Below are 20,087 nucleotides of genomic sequence, written 5' to 3'. Positions count from 1 at the left end.
CAACCGATACCAGATCAGATACTCAAATAGCTGCATTGGGTATCGGTGACAATGGGGCCGATCTATTCAGTCCAACTCTATGTTTATATACTGTATACATTTATATACTGGAATTTTAATTCCTGTTGATTTAGAATATTTTTTTACCAAGTTGCTGGTGCACGCTTTATTATTTTAATAATTTATAACAATTCAGTAAATTTGTATCTATGTATTTATTTGTTACATTTTGTTTTAAAAAGTTAAAAAAGCGATGTTTAAGTCCAACCATGATGTTGCATCACACATAACAGAATGATCCCAGTCACGTCCACACAGTGAGGCATACAGCTGATTAATCAAACACTGGTATTGGATCGGTACTCGGTATCGGCCGATACCCAAAGCCCAGGTGTCGCTATCTGTATCGGGACTGAAAAAGCCAGATCATTGCATCCCTAGTTACTTTCCTCCACTGACAAATAATTGTAAATCTCAGTGGCTCAGATTCTAAGACAAAATCAATTTTATCCGATATTTGAACAACTTATTGGTTGAAATCAAAGATTCTCCCCCTTTGCCCACCTGCTAGGGACTAATATGTCGGGAAAAACAGAGACAGGAGCCACTTCCTAAGTTGAACAATAGAAAAAATGCTTTAAAGGAACAGTTCACCCCAAAATCAAAACTCTATATTTACCCTTTAACCTGTAGTGTTATTTATCAGTCTAGATTGTTCTGGTGTGAGTTGCTGAGTGTTGGAGATATTGGCCGTAGAGATCTCTGCCTTTTCTCCAATATAATGGAAGTAATCGTGACCCGGTTACTCCAGATAATCCACAGACCTTGTTATGAGCAGTTTCATGTAGGAACTATTTTCTTTCTACCAAAGTTCACCCGTCAACCGTATCACCGTGCAAAAGGAATCACGATAAAGGAAAAGAAATGCTTCAAAAAAGACGCCCATGCTTTACGTTCTAAAGTTGTATTCTCCACTCTATTTCAGAGTGTAATTTCCCTTTATCGGCATGTTTACAGTGTGTGTGTGCAGCTGTTGTTACCTTTGCAGCCACAGACGAGCTGGGTTTCTCCAGCAGATCCCAGAGCTTCTGTCTCTTGTCGGGACAGCAACCGTGTTCCTCCTCCTCCACGTCCTTCTCCCTCAGCGTCTCCGCCTCCCTCCTCAGCTCCTCGTTCATCTGCTCCTTCTTCTGGTGGTACCGCGCCTGGCAGCACGACTCCAGGTAGATCTCGTCGATCCCCCAGTAGTCCAGCTCCTGGCCGAAGGACAGGGCGCACATCTCCTCCATCATGTGCAGCTTCCCCGTCCTGTAGAAGTTGAGGATGGAGGAGAAGGCCACCGGGTGCCGGTCGAAGAAGTACTCGTTCTCATTGAGGCTGTAGTCATCGCAGATCTCCAGCAGCGACTCGTGGGTGTTGCAGTCTCTTAGCCGTCCCAGACGGGTTCTGGGCAGCCGGTCCAGTGTTCTCCACAGGACTTCATGTGTGAGACCTCCGACGTTGAGCCGGACCCGCCGGGAGCGGGCCTTAATGCGGATGATGTCGATGGGCTCAGGGGGGAGCATGGGACCTGCGGCGGGTCGCGGGCTGACTTTGGGCGTGCTGAAGTTCACTCTGTCCGTCATGTCTGCTCTGTATGTGTGTCCTACTGTGGGAGTGGGTTACCTCAGACAGGTTGTAGTGGTATGTGTGTGAATGTCTGGAGCTGTGAGGCTCAGTGAGATGATGATGGTGGTCAGTCAGTTGTGGGGAAGGTGGCCCAGGCCCACCAAGCTCACCTGGCTGTGTTCAGACCACTAAACTCCTGGTTTGATCCATGGCTGGAAAAACAAGACATCATACATGAGACATCATTCCTCCTCAGTAACCACGCATCCAGTGTGACTGTTATCAGTTCATTAAATGGGTATTATCAGTCTTTATCAGCCTCATAGATGTGGGTCAGTAGGAGCCTGCTACACCTCCTACATTGTACAAGTGAATGTGAACACAAACAAAACAGCTTGTTTAGGTATAGGCAACAAAACCACTCAGTGAAGTTTAGGGAAAAAGGTTGTGTTCTGGCTTAAAAGAAGTACGTTCGCGTAAAAGTGAAAGTTAACACTCATGAACATAAAGATAACTACACGTTGATTTCACAAGGGATGCAAACCCCGGTCTCCTGGGTGACAGTACTGTGTTTTGTATTCCATCCATCATCCCCGACCTCCAGCCCATAGAGTTTCCAACTCAGTCTCACGGCAGTTCGTAAAGTAGTCACAAAATTGAATCTATTTGTTTCGTGTTCATAGACACCAATTTCCCTTTTTATTTCATGACGCTCATCGCGACTTATGACAACGTATTTTTTGTGCGTTTTCCTACGAATGTCCAACAACACGTGATGCACTTGTCTATTCCGACTCCAGTCTTTTCAAAATAAAACTACTTAGTTAGGTTTTGGAAAAGATTGACTTGGTTAGGCTTAGGCAACAAAATACTTAGTTAGGTTTAGGAAAAGATCGTGGTTTGGGTTAAAATAACACCAGAGGTGGTGGAACTTCAGTACAGAAGTTACATGACAAATAAATCAACTTTGACGCCTGACTTCCGCTTCTGCTCCTGTCATAATTACTACAGTCGCTAGAGGTCACTGTCATCTTCTTTTATTCCTTCTTTTGGTGATCGCCCATGTGAATAGATGATTTGGTAGGTTGTAGCGAGCTCAGTCGGGCTTGTCATGAAGGAGGTTAAATAACGCTCCAAACTTACGCCAAATTTTGCCGAGGAAAAACTGGCATGGCCACTTTCAAAGGGGTCCCTTGACCTCTGACCTCCAGATATGTGATTGAAAATGGGTTCTATGGGTACCCACAAGTCTCCCCTTTACAGATATGCCCACTTTATGATAATCACATGCAGTTTGGGGCAAGTCATAGTCAAGTCAGCACAATGACACACTGACAGCTGTTGTTGCCTGTTGGGCTGCAGTTTGCTATGTTATGATTTGAGCATATTTTTTATGCTAAATGCAGTACCTGTGAGGGACAATATCTGTGATTGTTTTTGTGTTGTTAATTGATTTCCAATAATAAATATATACATACATTTGCATAAAGCAGTATATTTGCCCACTGATAAGAGTATTAAATATTAAATTTCCCTTTAAGGTACATTTTGAACAGATACAAAATGTTTGATTAATTTGTGAGTAATCACAATTAACTATGGACAATCATGTGATTAATCGCGATTAAATATTTTAATCGATTGACAGCCCTCATATACTATATATATATATATATATATATATATATAAAACAGCTGACAGCTGGTAAGCTCCAGTGAATTCTAACAAGAGTCTGTATTTATTGTAGCTTCCAAGCTGTCAGATGGTAAATTATTTAGGTTCAGTGAGTAGCAGACACACACAACACCAAATCTAAATGAGTGTTTTCATGGGAGATGTGATACACTGTGATATCTGGTAGCCCCGTTAAACCCGGACATCCATCAAAACCCAGGGAATGTTAATTAGAAAAACATCCTCTAATTAAATCACTGAATAATGAAACTGCATATCTTTACACAGGCTTTCCTATGCAGTGAATACCAATAGGAATCCACTCCCTGAGAATGAGTGGCATCTAAAAATGCATCTTTTTTTTTTTTTTTAACTTCATAGCCCTTCTCCTATTGGACCACAAAGGCTCTTACGTTGCCATTAGAAGTCCTCTGACTGCAGGACCTTTATCTGATTGTGTAATGGAGTTCCACAAATCCAAGTAGTGGCATTAGGGCTTCGTCTCCCCTGGCTCAAGTCTGCCTTAGTTAATTATAGCCTGTCTATCTTCTCCTGGGACACTCACAGGACACACAGCTACGTCAGGAACCAAGCTGCTACATCACTAATAAAAAAACGCTCCAGTGCTCCCCCCCCCACCCCCTCCAAAATAAAAGACAATTCATGTCTGCAACATCAAAATCTAGATTAATAAACTAACTTATATATTGGGTTTATTAATAAACCAAAATTAACTATTGAATAATTGTGTGTGAAATAGATTACATACATAGCTGTATTTTCTTTTTTTAACTTTCTCCATCAATAGAGACCAAATGCAGAGAATCCATGTACATACAACACAGAATAAGAGTGCAAAGTGAGAGATCTCCAAGAGATTAAGGAGACTCAGGCTTAACCCGTGATAATGCACCTGAGCCCACTCCAGGTTTAAAAAGTACAAGGTATAGATAAGAAAGTGGATAGAAAGTAATATCTGACCCAACACAAATTAACATCATCAAATTCCTTATTAAAATACATATATATATATTTTAAATACTTTTTAAAAGGGTGTGTGTAGAGTAAAAGAATCTCACCTCTGTGGAAAGTGAAGGTGATATTTGGGGAAAGCCCAACTGTGTCTCTTCCAGGAGGTCCCACCATAGCACCCCAGGGTAGTTCTCTAGTTCTTATCCCAGCTGCCTCGCCTCTTCTCCGGACGTTGATTCGCGAAGCCTCCCGAGAGCGCACAGACCGCTGGAGATCAGCCACATTTTGGCGAACAACAAACAAAAAAAACAACAAAACAAAAAAAATCAGCGCAAGAGAGGAAATGTCCCGAGAGATGTGTGATGCTCAGGGAGGAGCTCCATGTGGAGAAAACACACAGCTGATAATATATATAGAGAGAGAAGAAGAAGAAGAAGTATGAACCAGCTGGCCCGAAGAGACACCGGCCCAGAGGAACAGAGAATAAAGGGATGAGCAAGAGAGAGAGAGAGGGAGGGAGAGAGAGAGAGAGGGAGAGATAGAGAGAAATAGAGAGAGAGAGGTAATTGGATTGAGGCGTTCAGCACCAAGGACAGCTCCACATCAACAGCTTGTTTCCACCTCCAGTAGAACTCTCTGTTACTGAGCTCTGTTACTTAAAATAAATCTTTTTCTATTTTTAACTTTTCTTGATTTCTGGTGTATCTCTATAATTAATCACAGAATATTAAAAGCTTAAAGGATGTTTTTTTTTTTAACATTATATGTATCACATATAGAAGGGTATAGCACAACCAAGACCTAACTGTATTGAAAAACTATATAAACTAAAAAAAAACTCCTATATTTGCCATAGACTGTATAAAGTATGGACACAGTCTCAGTGACATAACCCATGAAGTTTCCGGAAGTCAAAGTGGGTGGCTGTCGCCATCTTGGCAGTGACGACACACAGCCTGGCTAATCCAAAAACAGGGTCAAAGAGGTGGAGGAGCGTCGGTGGAGCTGATGAGGCCCAGCAGGTGATTCAGCAGAGCACATGGAAGAAGTTTGGCTTCAGGGGTTTCTACCGGATATCTCCTTTTAGGTTCAGGCAACAGACATTCTTGGTTAGGTTTAGGAAAAAGATTGTGGTTTGGGTTCACATAAACCTGTATGGCATACACTTGTTACTCAAAGTAGCCCTTGTGCCTAACTTAAGCCTTAAAGGTCCCATATCGTGCTCGTTTTCAGGTTCATACTTGTATTTTGCGTTTCTACTAGAACATGTTTACATGCTGTAATGTTAAAAAAACAACTTTATTTTCCTCATACTGTCAGCCTGAATATGCCTGTAATCCTCTGTCTGAAACGTGCCATTTTAGCGCATTTTGACGGAATTGCAACCAGGAATAAACTGGGAAACATTTTGAATGTTTACGTTTAAAATTGTGTCAAGGGTCTAAATATTATATATTCGTGACATCACAAATGGGCAGAAATCCTGACGGCTTGTTTCAAATGCAGAGTTTCTGAATACGGGCTGTGTGTATTTCCCTGTGGATTTAGTGTTTCGATACTTTCACAGTATTTATATAGGACTTAAGCCTGCTTTATAATAAAAAAACATGAAAATCTCACTTTTTTTATAATATAGGACCTTTAAAGCAGAAGTGAGTAGAATAGGAGCAATTATGATTAAAAAAAAGTTATTTTTATAAAACGGTCACTATATCCTGACAGTTGTGCATGAGACAGGTAATCTGAAAAAATCATGTGCTTGTGTCCTCTGGTGCTCCTAACGGCATCTGCAAGATTTCACAGACCGGAAGGAAAACAACCAATCAGAGCTGATCTGGAGTCTGCCGTCACTGAGCAGCTGTCAATCACTCGCGAACTCCGATCAAACGGTCAAACTAGGCAGCGCTGATCAAATATGAATCAATATTCTGTTACTGTAGTGCCTATTTCTCGCCTCAGATGTTTTCAGAAACATCTTGTAGTGTACTGTTTAGCTGTAAAATGAGAAAGTTTGTTACCTGGCAGCCATGTTGAGATCAGTTGAGGAAATACCAAGCACCGCCCACCAGCCGGAGCACAGCCAATAGGAACGCTTTCTCTCTGAAATTACCTGTGATTAGTCAAAGTCTCCCGTCACAGGCCAGATGTTTTAAAGCCTAAAAACAGAGCCATGAGAAGTCTAGTTTTCTCTCAGAACACTTGAATTACAATATGCTGAAAGGTTATTATGGAATTTTTGCCCAATAATGCCAAAAATATTCTGCCTACCGCCACATTAATATAATTTAAATTTAAACAGGTTAGTTATATAAAAATTCACCCCCGTACAGTTGTCATGAACGGGGATATTAGCTCTAGAGACCAGAACTGTTTTTTGTACCAGGCTGTAACTTTATTTCTGCTGTAAAGTTGATCATTTTAACATGGGGGTCTGTGGGGACTGACTCGCGTTTGGAGCCAGCCTCAAGTGGCCATTTGAGGACCTGCAGGTTTTGTTTCTCAGCACCGGAGGTTGGCACATTGGTATTTGACCTGTTTGTCAGGTTTCTCCGCCTATGACAGCAGACATAGCTCCATAGCTGTTGCAATTTCCTCGCCCACATTTAAGCTCCGCCCTGGCAAAGCCTTTGTTGCCCTCTCTCTCTCTCTCTCACTCTCTCTCCCCTTTCACTACTATCTCTGTCACTGAATAAAAGCATAAAAGCTCAAAAAATTATCTTTAAAAAAAAAGCTGAGAGCTGACTGAGATGGTACATTCATAGCTTTCCATTCACACAGGGGTGCTGTAACACCCACCTCCTCTCCCCACACAGTCTGGGGCCCCATATGGTGGTTTTACAGTGGTCATTTGATGAATATATCACATTGATACATATTTTGCAGGTATAATTTAAGTAAAGAATTAAGCTAATATCTAAGGCCTGACATTTAGACTGAGGGTTTCAGAGTTTCATATATACGTGTAAGGGATAATGTAAAGCGAGCCGAATAATGGCAGTTTTTGGACGCCTCCAAGGAGCAGAAATCAGCCAGATTTTAACATCCTGAAAACAGGATGAAACTCAAGATTTATTGGTTTACAAAGTACACAAAATTCCTTCTATATCCATATATCATTTATAGAATGCCTTCATTATTTGTGCATCATAATGCAGCTGTAACATTAAGACTCAACATCAACAGGTGTACATGCATAATTAAATAAACAAAAAACACATTGGTATTAGAACATATAAAATTGCATAACTCATCCTACCAGCATTGTATTTTTTTTTTTTTTAATAAAAAAAGAATTATTACTAAGAAGAGGTTAGACAAGCAGTAAACAGAGAGGGGAGGCGGGGGGAGATGCTTCAGACATTTCTACCCACTTTTCCTAAAATAAAATGCGACACTTTCTTTTTTTAATATTCAGATGAAAAAAGCAAAGTCATGCTTTGTTTTTTCTGAACAGTGTGTGTGCTGTCTGCAGACACAGACAAACACACAGTGGAGTGCATACAGAAAGTACAGAGGAAGGGGGGCGGGGGGGCTGGTCATATACATCAGAACAATAATGTGGTCCCAAACACGGAAACAATAACACCACCCTGAGCCAAAATATAAGGACAGCTCCAATTCAGAAATACATTAACAAAATGCATAGAAAAGTCTGCATCCAAATCCTGGGATCTGAATAATTGGTTAACAAATGAGTCAGCAGGGAGAGGACATGAAGGGGGAAATAAACACAACCTAAGTATGTACATCCAAACAACAGTAGAACACTATTATTACATTGTTTTGTTGCTTTTTTTTTTCCGCCTTCCATTTCAAGCTCAAGTTTGTTGGTATGTTTGTGCTGAGGTAACACGTCTCCAGCAGAGGACGCTCCGGTCTTCACTTGTGTTCCAGTCGCAGCAGCTGCTCCTTACCGTTGATGGTTATTGACCGCAGCTGCCCGTCCTCCTCCACCTCCACCCGCTCCTGACCGTTTTCCACGATTCTGGAGGAAGAGGAGGGAAAGTACATAAGAGCATGAATCCTCGTAAAAAGGAGAAAGAGGAACTGAGCTGAATAAGATTAAAAACATGGCAACTGTAACACTGCTGGCTTCATTCATCCCATAAATAGATGTTTTATTTCTCATATTGATGAAATGGTCTGTAATGGCTTTATTCAGGACAGTAAATCAGGATTCCTGAGTCAAGTTCAAGCACTTTTGAAGCATTTTAAAAAGGTGCATTTCAAGCTTTTCCAGCACCTTACAGCTGTGGTAAATGACATATTAATATACACAGTACATACAGTATCAGGGCTGGGACCATACACCTATCTTCCGATTCGATACTATCACGATACTTGGGTGCCGATTCGATGTGCATTGCGATTGTTTTTTTATGATTTTGGTTAACTTTTTTAACACTAGACCATGGGGAAAAAGTTGAATCATACACTTCTAGGGGCTTTTACTTTGGAAAATCTCTAAATGAATCCAGTAAAAATGTTTGATTTTCAGCATGTATGTAGTCAGAGATGTCCTGAAATCAAATATATCAGTCATTGTCAGGCATTATTTATTAAATTTTTTCCAGCAACCCAAAAAGCAAAGAATAAAGACATTTCCCTCACAGATTAGTGGTATTTTCTTTTTAATTTATAAGAGACATGTAATGTTTTATACTTCTGGTGAATATAATCCAATCAATCTTATTACCATATATGTATTTTGCATACACCTTTGTTAACACCTTATTTTGAAAACCGTGTGTATACTTCCTCTAACTTCTCCAAGGTGGTCTATAGCTCTCCCGTCAGCTCTGCTCTCTTTATACATCCATGTATAAAGCACCCCCGCTTATTACACGGCTACTTACTGAAGAAATCAATATTTTGACACAAAAATGGTCCGTCAGAGTCCGACATCAGAACTGCGCCCATAGCAACGGTCTATTATACAGAAATTACAGACCGCAGAACGCTGCGATTGACCAATCAGAATCGAGTATTCAACACAGCCGTGTAATAAAAAGTGTTACCAAAGGTGTTTCGCTGAAAACAGGAGTTGTTGGATGTATAACAAAATGCTCATTAAATAGTGAAAATATAAATAACAGAAGATAGACTAACTTACGGTAGTGATTTTTTATCTCTAAATCAATACGCTTGTTTCCAGTTTGGTTCGTATTTCAGCAATCCTGGATGCAATTTAGGTTTTCTACCAGTCAACAGAGGGCCAGGGTAAATGTCTGTCTACTAGTGCAGGTAGTGGCATCTTTACTACACTTGGATTTTCAATTTCCAGTGAATGTAGGTCAGATAGCAAAGCATAAATAAAATCATATCATGCATACTGCTGCCATGTGTAGAGAAAGAGGAAAAAGTCTACATGTCACCCCATTTGTGTCACTGCGATGTCCCAGTTGCTCAGTAAATACCTTTTAGTAGTGATCTTCCTGCCGTTGATGATCTTGGAGGAGGTGGACACAGAGCGGAAGTTGCCCATGCCACCGCCACCTCCACCTCCACCTCCTCCCCCCCCATAGGAGGAGGAGGAAAAAGAGGTGAAGCCTCCACCTCCCAGGCTGCCCATGGTTGTCATGTGACCCATGTGACCCATATGACCCATGGGGCTCATAGAATTAAAAGTACCGAAGCCTGAGATAAACAGGGCAGAGAGAGAGAGAGAGAGAGAGAGAGAGAGAGAGAGAGAGAGAGAATGTCATGTAAACAGGTGACAGTGGTGTGATGTTTTGTTTTTTAATAATATATTCATCGGTGCGTGTCTGACCTGGGTCAAAAGGTGAGAAGCCAGCACCAAAGGGAGGGAAACCAACAAAGCCCCCGAAAAACGAGCCACTGTTCCGGTTGCGATTCGCCCGACCTTGGTGCCGCCGGCCATTGCCGAAAAATGGATCATCACTAAATGGATCTGCACCTGAGAGAAGAGGACAGAAAGTATTTAAGTTTAAGAAAAACTGGTGCAGGAGATAAAGGAGATTAGGATTCAGGCTAAAACGGTTTAATCTGTAATTTGATAAAAAAAAAAAAAAAAAACTCCTAAATCAGCGGCAGACATAGTGACGTACCAACTTCTTTAAACTGAAATAGTACGACTTACCGAAAAAGTCTGCAAACGGGTCTCTGCCTCCGAAGAATTCCCTGAAGACGTCGTCTGGGTTGCGGAATGTGAATGGTTCATGGAAATGATCTCCGTTGTGGTAATGTCCCCCTGAAACATGATGTCAATGGAAACGGATGTTAACAGTATAAACACGACAAAATGCATTCAACACTGCTAGTTCAGCGTTTATTTTGACCGTTCCTGCCATCTCTATCTGCTGCATTCAACATCAAACTATGCTTCTGTTGAATTACCCAGCAGCCAACTCTGCTGGCACTGGAAACACACTCTTGGGCCAGTTGCATAAACTTAGTAAGAGTAGTCTTGGCCTTAGATTGTGTGGTTAGACTAGTCTAATTAAGCCTGTGTGTTGTATTAATATTAAGACTGACAAAAGGGGCAAAAAACTTTTGTTTCCGGTAGCAAATTTGCATCTTTGCATTCGCATGGAGTTGAACTTTCAGGCAAATATTGCCTGAGCAGGCAATGATCACTCTCCTGCATTCGTGCATGTGTAACCGTGTCTTTCTGTTGGAAGATATGTAGCTAACTATTTCAGCTGTTCACCTGTTACTTTTAGCTAACTATTTCAACTGTTTACCCATTATCCTACACTAGCCAGATCCTACACTCTGCTCCTTTAAAAGATAAATAGCGGTGTGTGTGTGTGTGTGTGTGTGTGTGCTGTCGGAGAGAAGAGAGAGCAGAAAGTGCAGCTGGTACCTGCGTATCGATACTGCTGAAAATGAATATTGAAACGTTTAAAAATATTCTGTAATGATACGTATCGATACTTTGATATTTTTGAACAACCCTAACCTGCGGTTCTGTAGAAAACCGAGTACCGTCACATTTACACAATTTTGGCTATGACTTTGGATCAGTTCTTGTGACATCCCTATCTGAATCTTCCCAGTAAAACATCATGTGAAGTTAGTTAGTGAGAACTAAATGATAATTAATTTAGTGAAATGTCATGTTTGATATGTTCTCTTAGGGGTAACTTTGGTATTTTTCAACCTGGACCCTATTTTCCCATGTTTTTGTGTCCAATTGCACCGAAAGATTACACTGCAGCCTGTTTAGCGGCTGCAGCCTTCTCCCTCAATACTGGACTCATTTAAATAATTGTTGTACCCATTAGTCACTGGGTCACAAAAACATGGAAAAAATGGGGTCCAGGTTGAAAAACAATAAAGTTTCACTTGAAGTTCAAACTAAAACCAGTTGTCCACACACAAGAAAAGAAATGATTTTAGGTTAATGGTAAGTTTTGAGCTCTTCTAAAAGGAGCTCTTACCTCTTCCTCCGTTGTTCGCCGTCAATCCCTCTTTGCCATAGCGATCATATAAGGTCCTCTTGTTGGCTGGAAGAGGAAAGTGAAAAATCTCAAAATAGAATCACATCAGTGACCAGACAGACCCTGTGTTGTTGGTATAAGCTTCACTTCATTAACAACTGTGCTGTGTTTCACTGACCCCGTTCACACTTGGCTTTAACATGTGTCTTGGGTGATCCGATCACAAGTGGACAACTCTGAATACAAAACAAGCACAAAGACGCATTGTGGTCCGAGCACTCAGACCATTTGCCGATGCGGTCTGGGACGCGTTTGACAACGTATCTTTTGTAGTGTAAATTGTAATGCGTCCCGATGTGTCCCCGACAAGGACGCAACAGGAAAATACGTCATGAAAGCTGCGGCTCTCCTTTTGTTCCTCCTTTCTCTCATCTCCATTTGGCTCTTAAATCGCATAAGCTGGCTTTGCCCAAGACGTCTGAGAATTTCAAAAATCCCACAGAGACATATTACTTGTGTGTCAAACAGGTTTGTCTGGAACACACCAAGGGATAGACCCAGTCTGTATTGTTTGGATTTCCTCTTCTACTTCTTCTTTTAATTTCCAGCAGACTAGGCATGAGAAGCGCATTGCTGCCTCCCGCTGGTTAAAAAGCATTTGGTCTTTGCAAACGGAAATAATGTACTTGTTTTTCTACATTTTGAGCGGGGAAGTGAGATCCGATCACATGTGGTCACTGGAGACGCATGTGGAGATGCATTCTAATGCCAGGTGTGAACAGGGCCTCTGGTGTCTGGTGTTTATTTGCAGAACTTGTACAGATAGTTGAGACACAAACCGTCTGACAGGACTTCATAAGCCTCCGACAGCTCCTTGAACTTCTTCTCGGCATCGTCCTTGTTCTCTGGGTTTTTATCAGGGTGCCACCTCAAGGCCAGCTTTCTGTAGCTGCACGAGGACAGAAGGAAGATGACGGCGTATTAATAACACACGACAGACAAAATAAAATACTGCGCTCATGAACTTTTATCTAGCTGTCATGGTACTGCTGCTAACTACCGATGAGAACAATACTGTACACTCTTATAGGTCATTTTGTTTCTTTATCCCCAATTACAATTTTCTCACCTTATCACTGATTGTATTATCTGAATTATTTTATTGTCTTAAAGCGGCAGTAGGCAGTATATTTTTGGCATCATTGTGAAAAAAATCCATAATAACCTTTCAGCATATTGTAATTCCGGTGCTCTCAGAGATAACTAGACTTCTGCACCACCTCTTGGCTCTGTTTTCAGGCTTTAAAAAAATCTAGCCCTTGACGGGAGACTTTGGCCAATCACAGGTCATTTCAGACAGAGAGCGTTCCTATTGGCTGTTCATTCAACAGAGCCGGCTGTCAATCACTAACGAACTCCGATCAAACGGTCAAACTAGGCAGCGCTGATCAAATATGGATCAATATTCAGTTTGATCCGAGTTTGCGAGTGAGTGACAGCTGGTCAGAGACGGCAAAAGTCAAGAGTGTCAGGATATCATGCTTTAGAGCAGGGTGTGTCTGAGCCTGGAGGGCCTTGTGTTTCACTTAGATAACACTGACTGCCTGTATCTCCAGTGGGCAGTCTGCTCTCTATCTCTTTACATGATGAACACTGCCTCATAAAACCCACGTGGGCTTTTTCCCCTAAAGGGTTAATACTCAGTTTTACCTCCCTAGATAAATGATAGATGTGGCCTACAACTATATGTGTTTATATGAAGAAATACTTCCTTTCTGCAAAGTAGAAATGAAGCAACGGATAATAATATACAGTGCAGAACAAACTCTCTCATTTTACAGCTAAACCGTGCACTACAAGATGTTTCTGGAAACATTTGAGGAGAGAAATAGGCATTACAGTAACAGAATATTGATTCAGATTTGATCAGCGCTGCCTAGTTTGACCGTTTTGTGGGAGTTCCCGAGTGATTGACAATCTAGATCAGCTCTTATTGGTTGTTTTCCACCGGTCTGTGAAATCTTGCAAATGCCGTTAGGAGCACCGGAGGAACATGATTTTTTTCAGATTACCTGTCTCATGCACTACTGTCAGGAAACGTGATAATTTCATAAAAATAACTTATTTAATCATATTTGCTCCATTTCTACCTTCTGCACGTTTAAAGGGATAGTTCAGGTGTTTTGAAGTGGGATTGTAAGAGGTACTTATCCATAGTCAGTGTGTTACCTACAGTAGATGAGGGTCAGCACACCCCCAGTTTGGAGAAACAGACCGGAGCACGAGCAAGGGAGCAAAGCAACGGGGAACTGAAGCCGTTTATCTATGCTCTCTTCAAAGCCACCAGACTCCATTGACAAGAACAGTCATTTTACCTCGCAGATAACGGGAGTTGCCGGTCGACCACTGCCTCGATCAGTTAGTTTGATTATTGTGCGACTTTGGTGAATCCGAACTAACCCTTTAAAACACCAAAGTCACACAATAACACAAACTAACTAACTGATCTAAGCAGCGGTGGACCAGCATCTCTCATGTTCTGAGAGGTAAAATTACTGTTTTTGTGCCCATAGGTGACATTAAAGATTTAACAAAGTTTGCATGAGAGGGAAACAAAGTGCTGACACTGAAAGTGAGCAGCTGGAAGACACTGAGCACAGGAAAACTACTCCCACTCTGCTGCATGCTCCGTTAACTAGTTTGGACTTGACAAACGTGTCCCGTCACATTCTTAAATCGTGAGCTGCAGATTGATTACTCCGTCAGTTTGAGCTCACTCAGTAGTTGTGTTGTTAAGGGAGCTCCTATAGAGAGTCATTGATTAGCTGTATAGCTGCACAACAATGATAACAACAACAAGGATGATGATAGCATCGCTGTGCAGATGACTGCTGAAATATTTCACAACATCAGAGATAACATTGTTTTATCAGCTCACGCTTTCTTTATGTCCTCCGCAGACGATTCTCTCCGTACTCCTAAAACCTGGTAGTAGTCCACCATGGTGAGTGGATGAAGGGAGGAACTTCAGTGAGCTTGATGAACCTGAAAGAACAAGAAGAGGTGCAGAGTATAGTGTTACAATAGGGGGACTGTCTGGTGTCCTGGATCTAACAGTCAAAACAGTAGCAACAGTTGTGTCTAATCAGATGGGACCATACAGTCATTAACAATTTTACAGAGTGTGTGACCACGTTAGTGATGAAATTACTTTCATCATTCATCATACATTCATCTTAAATAATCTATATATCGTAATAAATATCAATATATTGATTGTGCTAAGAAGAGCTACAATGAGATCCAAAAAGAGAGACAGTATTATAACTGGCCATGTGAGCTCAGTGTGATAAAAACTAACAAGTGAGTTAGTGCAGCTTTGGTTTAACACACAAGAAGTGTTTGGTTGGATTTAAAGTATAGCAGTGGCACACTGAGCATCATTTGGATTAGTGTCTGTGTAACTGTGCATACATTTACCACAGTGTAATACATTATATCTTGGAAAAAATATTTTTGTTAATATTAATGAGTGATACTGGTTTCCAACATAAAGTACCACCAGTCCTACAATTACTATTGCTATTTTTTTTGTAAATTAGTATTTTATTGAATGTTTATATAACCATTGTCACATTTTGGTCAACAAATGACTACTATATAAAAATAAATAAATAAATAAATAAATAATAAAAAATAATTATTAAATAAATTTAAATAAAAAAAATTACAAATCAAATGACCTTTTATACAAAAATAATAATAATAAAACACTAAAATCAAATGTATATTCCAACATTAATATGAGCCTATAATTAAATGTTTATTTTGGGGCAGTGGGGGCCTAAAGGTTTGAGAAGTGAGCGTGTGACCGTAAAGATAAATCTGGGTGGGGAAAGTGAAAAAGCAGCGTTTGCCCCTCCCTCATTACCACCACTGGGGTGCCCTTGAGCAAGGCCCTTAACCCAGTTCAACCCAGTGGAGCTGCACAGTGGCCAGCAGGTCAAACTGTGGTTGTACTGGGCAGCTTCCAGGTGTAAATGTGTAACAGTGAGATTGTGATCAGGGCATTCCTGCATAAAACAGGCTTCCTCTCAGTTTAAAAGATTAATTAAAGATTACACATGATAAAGTGTGTAGAGCAACATTTTGGGCTTGTGACCTATTATTGCTAGGCAATGTCTAATTGTGCCCCCCTCATCACACGTTGTCAGCTGAGCAGCTCAACCAAAGAGTGACGTTCTCTTCTCAGATTGTTTTCATTTCACATGGTTATGTGTTTAACAAAGGCTCCTTTGTAGCTACTGGTATATAACGGAGCCTCTGGTACACTGTGTCAGTCTGAACTGGTCTAAAGCAGCAGCAAACCGGAAGGGGGGTACCGAAGTGGACAATGAGGACATTCAACAACCAAATTAGCCATTTTGATGACTTAGTCAATGTCCTAAAATCCTAAGGGATCCTTTCCTATTCTATATTTTACAATAATTTCACAAAGTATGCACACCAATTTTATCAAAATGCTCAGTGCTGCACACAGATCAACTTAACATAAGCTCATTATGATGCATGTGAAGTTTGATGCATTGAAGCGTTAAAGCTTAAAGGGGATTTACACCCATTTTCTAAATTCATACATGTTATTCCAATGGTCCAAGACAGACCAAAAAAATATTAGTAAACATGAACAACTCTTTCCCAAATCCAAAAACTAGAGTGCTAAAACTCAAACTTGTGATGTCATCGGGTATAAAGTGTGGACATGAATTAGGAGAGATGTTCTAGATAACACTGAGAGCAGCCAGGGCAATGTTGTGATTATATGGGAACATTTTCTGTTTCACAACCGAGAACTCTACAATAGAATAAAGCTCATTTGGGTATAAAAAAGAAAACAAGCATTCTGTGGGTCCACAAAATCTGTCTCTCATTCATTGTCTATGGAGCAGCTCCACACTTTATACCCGATGACATCACAAGTTTGAGTTTTAGCACTCAGGTTTTTGGATTTGGGAGAGTTGTTCATGTTTACTAATATTTTCTGGGACTGTCTTAGACCATAGGAACAACATGGATGAATTTTGAAAATGGGTGTAGCTCCCCTTTAAAGTATTTTAGAGACAATACTTCCAATACGGCCGGTACTGTACATTGAAATTTATTTCAGTCTGCAATCAATAATGGAGACAATAAGGCCAGAAACTATATATATATATATATATATATATATATATATATATAATAAAAAGAAAGGCAATTACTCAATGCCACAGTTGAAAACAATACAACACAATCATACAACATATAGATTTGATGTGATTTAGATAGATAGATAGATAGTAACTTTATTGATCCCGAGGGAAATTCAAGTTTCCAGCATCTCAGTTCAATAGCGCAAGACATGTTAGTAAAAAAGGCAGAAGTAAGTAGTACAAAGTACAAAGAAATATACCAGATATAAAAACACCAGGAGATGAAGAAAACTGTTAAAAATGAATATAGTGCAGGGTAACAACTGAGATACGGGACTATTACAAATGTGAATATAGTGCAAAAAGTGATATAGTGCTGGATAATAAAATATAGGAGATATATAATGCAGGATAAGAACTGAGGTAGAGTTTTTTTTTTTTAAATAGACTAAAGTGCAGAATAAAGCTGTGCATTGTTTGCAGATTGTACATGATCATGTGAATCATTCAAGCATTGAGCAGCATAGCACTGTCACAATGCTTCCACCAATCACATGCAGTTTGTTCAGGAAATGATTCATAATAAGCTTCTTCTTGTCTTTCTAAGTACGCAGCAGTTCCTCTCAGTCATGCAGCTCTCTGTGGTCTGGATGCTCCTCACTGATAACAAACACCTGATAAGAAGCATGGTGTGGCTGCTGGCTATGAAACCTCAATACTTATGAATAACAACTGTGTCCTGATACTGATCACTACACAGTATAGTGTTAAGCTTTAACACATGTAACACAGCGTCAGCTTTAAGATGTACATGTAACGCTGATTATGAGACTTTAGCGCGCTGAGCTGCGTGAGTGACGCTAGCTTGTTTATCTCTCTGCTGCAACCCGGCAACACAAAGAACCGGGAACGGTGGCGTTACCGGGAAACATGTATTATATCTAGCCCGGTGAAGATGTATTATTTCACTGATACTGTTTAGTTTGTGTCGGTAGTTTGTCTGCTGCTAGCTGCTGCTAGCTGCTGCTAGCTGCTCACCTCAGCGGACCTATAGCGTTAAGCTGGTTAGAGCGTTAGCTTAGCTTAGCTTAGCTCTGCTCTGCTCAGCAGTAAACATCAGCAGCCACATGAAGCTGCGCTGTTAAACCACTCTTACCGGTCAAGTCCAGCTGTCTCAGCGGGCTGGAGGACAGGTAGACAGTCTGTGGTTCAGGTTGAGTGTCCGAAGCTAAACAGGTTGAGGTTTATTCATGTTCAGCAGTCTGCAGCTCCTCAGATTAGACGCAACGTCCTGTTTCTGTTCCTGGCTTCATCATCAGCTTCTGCTTCAGCTTCTTCTTCTGTGAGCTTTAACGGCAGCTTGTTGTTGTTGTTGTTGCATTAGCGCCACCTGCTGGAGGTAGTTAACCTCTACAGCGTCCACTTTGCTTCTCCCACTGTTTCCCTCTGATTCTGAGAGTCTAATAGGGTCTATGTCAGGGGTCAGCAACCTTTACTATCAAAAGAGACATTTTAGGCAAAAAAATAAATAACAAAAATCTGTCTGGAGCCGTAAAACATTTGAGCATTGTGATGAAGGTAACACAGTTTATAGTCTAAGTATATAGTATGTAAGTCTAATGCAGTGAGGGCCAATGAGCAAATGTACTACGGAGTATTAGGGCCACATTGAGGGGAAAAAATCGGAGATTTCCAGAATAAAGTCATAATATTACTAGAAAAAAAGTCATATCACGAGAATAAAGTCATAACTTTACAAGAAAAAAAGTCGCAATATCACGAGAATGAAGTCATAACTTTACAAGAAAAAAAGTCGTAATATTAAGAGAATAAAGTCATAACTTAACGAGAAAAAAAGAAAATAAGTAAAATATTTACTTTATAATATTATGACTTTATTCTCATAATACTATGACTTTTTTCTTTCTTAAACTTATTACTTTATTTTCATAATATTACGACTTTTTTTCTTGTAAACCTATGAATTTATTCTCGTAATATTATGAATTTATTCTCGTAATATTATGACTTTTCTCCTCAATTTGGCCCTAATACTTCGTCGTACCATAGACCTACAACAATGATAAATATAAATTAAAATGTAAACAAAAAACAGTTATTCATTTCCATTTTTAAAAATCCGTAGGGAGCCACTGGAGAAGGGCTAAAGAGCCGCATGTGGCTCCGGAGCCGCGGGTTGCAGACCCCTGACTTATGTTTTGTCATGACTTGGCTTGTTGGGCTAGTTTATCCACTCTCTCATTAACTCACCCATATGAGTCCTTATTGTATTACTCTTGAATGTATTTCCCATAGATATAAAATAATATGTCTATGTAGTATTCTTAATTACACTTCATGTTGACTTCCCCTGATCTTTACCTCACTATTGGTTTACCAAACAAAGCAAAGTCAATAGGGGCATCACATTAAGAAAACATTTCTATTACATGTTATATTACATTATTATTGTATTACATATTTATTATTGTATTATAGTACATGCAGAGGTGGAAGAAGTAGTCAGATCAGTAAAAGTAGCAATACTACCATGTAGAAATATTCTGTTACAAGTACAGGTCCTGCATTCAAAATCCTACTTAAATAAAAGTGCAAAAATATTAGCATATGAATATACTTAAAGTACCAAACATAAAAGTACACATTATGCAGAAACATTTATATTATTGGATTATACTTATTGATGCATTAATGTGTTCATCACTTTAATGTTGCAGCTGGTTAAGGTGGAGCTCATTTTAATGATTTTTTTATGTACTGATGGGTAGTTTAATCTATAATAATACATTATTGACAATTTCTGTACCTCCTTCCCAACAAGGCCAATGGATTGCGTTGTACCAATGGATTCATTAGGTTTACTTGCTTCATATGATCTTCACTTTAGCTTTAAAACTGAGCCTCTACAACCTAAAAATCTTAAGTTGTGTTAATGTGTTAAAGAAATTAGTGGCCTTAAAACAAATTAGCGTTAACACGTTATAATTGCATTAACTTTGACAGCCCTAATTTTAAATAATTATTTTCCTTAGCTCCTGATTAACGTATATTAACTTTTTGATGTTCTTGTTTATCTATTATCTTTAGATACTACAGTTTTTATATGTCATTTCATTTATTTACTTTTCATATTTAATTGGATTGACATCTACTTTTTGGAATCTTAATTGTGTAAGAATGTCCATGACCTGCTGAATGTCTGTTTGGTCACAATGT

At 39.9% G+C, this 20,087-nt stretch overlaps 2 protein-coding genes across 2 annotated transcripts in view; both read right to left on the bottom strand.

The window, feature by feature from the left end:
• Positions 1-5,035, bottom strand: part of LOC141777709 (potassium voltage-gated channel subfamily B member 2-like) — a 33,281-nt gene extending 28,246 nt beyond the window's left edge. The window contains exons 1-2 of the mRNA XM_074652222.1: positions 4,363-5,035; positions 1,041-1,820 (exon numbers count right to left, since the gene is read on the bottom strand). Of these exons, the coding sequence (XP_074508323.1) occupies positions 1,041-1,625 (585 nt within the window). The 5' untranslated portion in view covers positions 1,626-1,820; positions 4,363-5,035. The remainder of the gene's footprint in view (positions 1-1,040; positions 1,821-4,362) is intronic.
• A 2,250-nt stretch (positions 5,036-7,285) lies between these two features.
• LOC141777708 (dnaJ homolog subfamily B member 6-like) lies at positions 7,286-18,186 on the bottom strand. Its single transcript, XM_074652221.1, has 8 exons — positions 18,007-18,186; positions 14,597-14,703; positions 12,498-12,607; positions 11,659-11,724; positions 10,356-10,466; positions 10,026-10,172; positions 9,673-9,892; positions 7,286-8,240 (listed from the first exon to the last, which is right to left on the bottom strand). Exons 2-8 carry the CDS (start codon positions 14,659-14,661, stop codon positions 8,135-8,137), a joined length of 825 nt encoding a protein of 274 aa, XP_074508322.1. The 5' UTR covers positions 14,662-14,703; positions 18,007-18,186; the 3' UTR covers positions 7,286-8,134.
• Positions 18,187-20,087: the final 1,901 nt, after the last annotated feature.

The sequence above is a fragment of the Sebastes fasciatus genome, chromosome 11, assembly GCF_043250625.1.
Source record: "Sebastes fasciatus isolate fSebFas1 chromosome 11, fSebFas1.pri, whole genome shotgun sequence".
Taxonomy (NCBI): Eukaryota; Metazoa; Chordata; class Actinopteri; order Perciformes; family Sebastidae; genus Sebastes; species Sebastes fasciatus.
This window is presented reverse-complemented; position numbering and strand designations above follow the sequence as displayed.

Bases quoted from the DNA above. Each gene is read 5' to 3' on its own strand.
- LOC141777708 (XM_074652221.1), bottom strand. From the start codon at position 14,661: ATGGTGGACTACTACCAGGTTTTAGGAGTACGGAGAGAATCGTCTGCG. The intron at 12,608-14,596 runs GTGAGCTGATAA...GTCCTCGTGCAG, and splicing joins GCGGAGGACATAAAGAAAGC to CTACAGAAAGCTGGCCTTGA. The intron at 8,241-9,672 runs GTATTTACTGAG...CTCTTCCTCCAG, and splicing joins AGGAAGATCACTACTAAAAG to AATCGTGGAAAACGGTCAGG.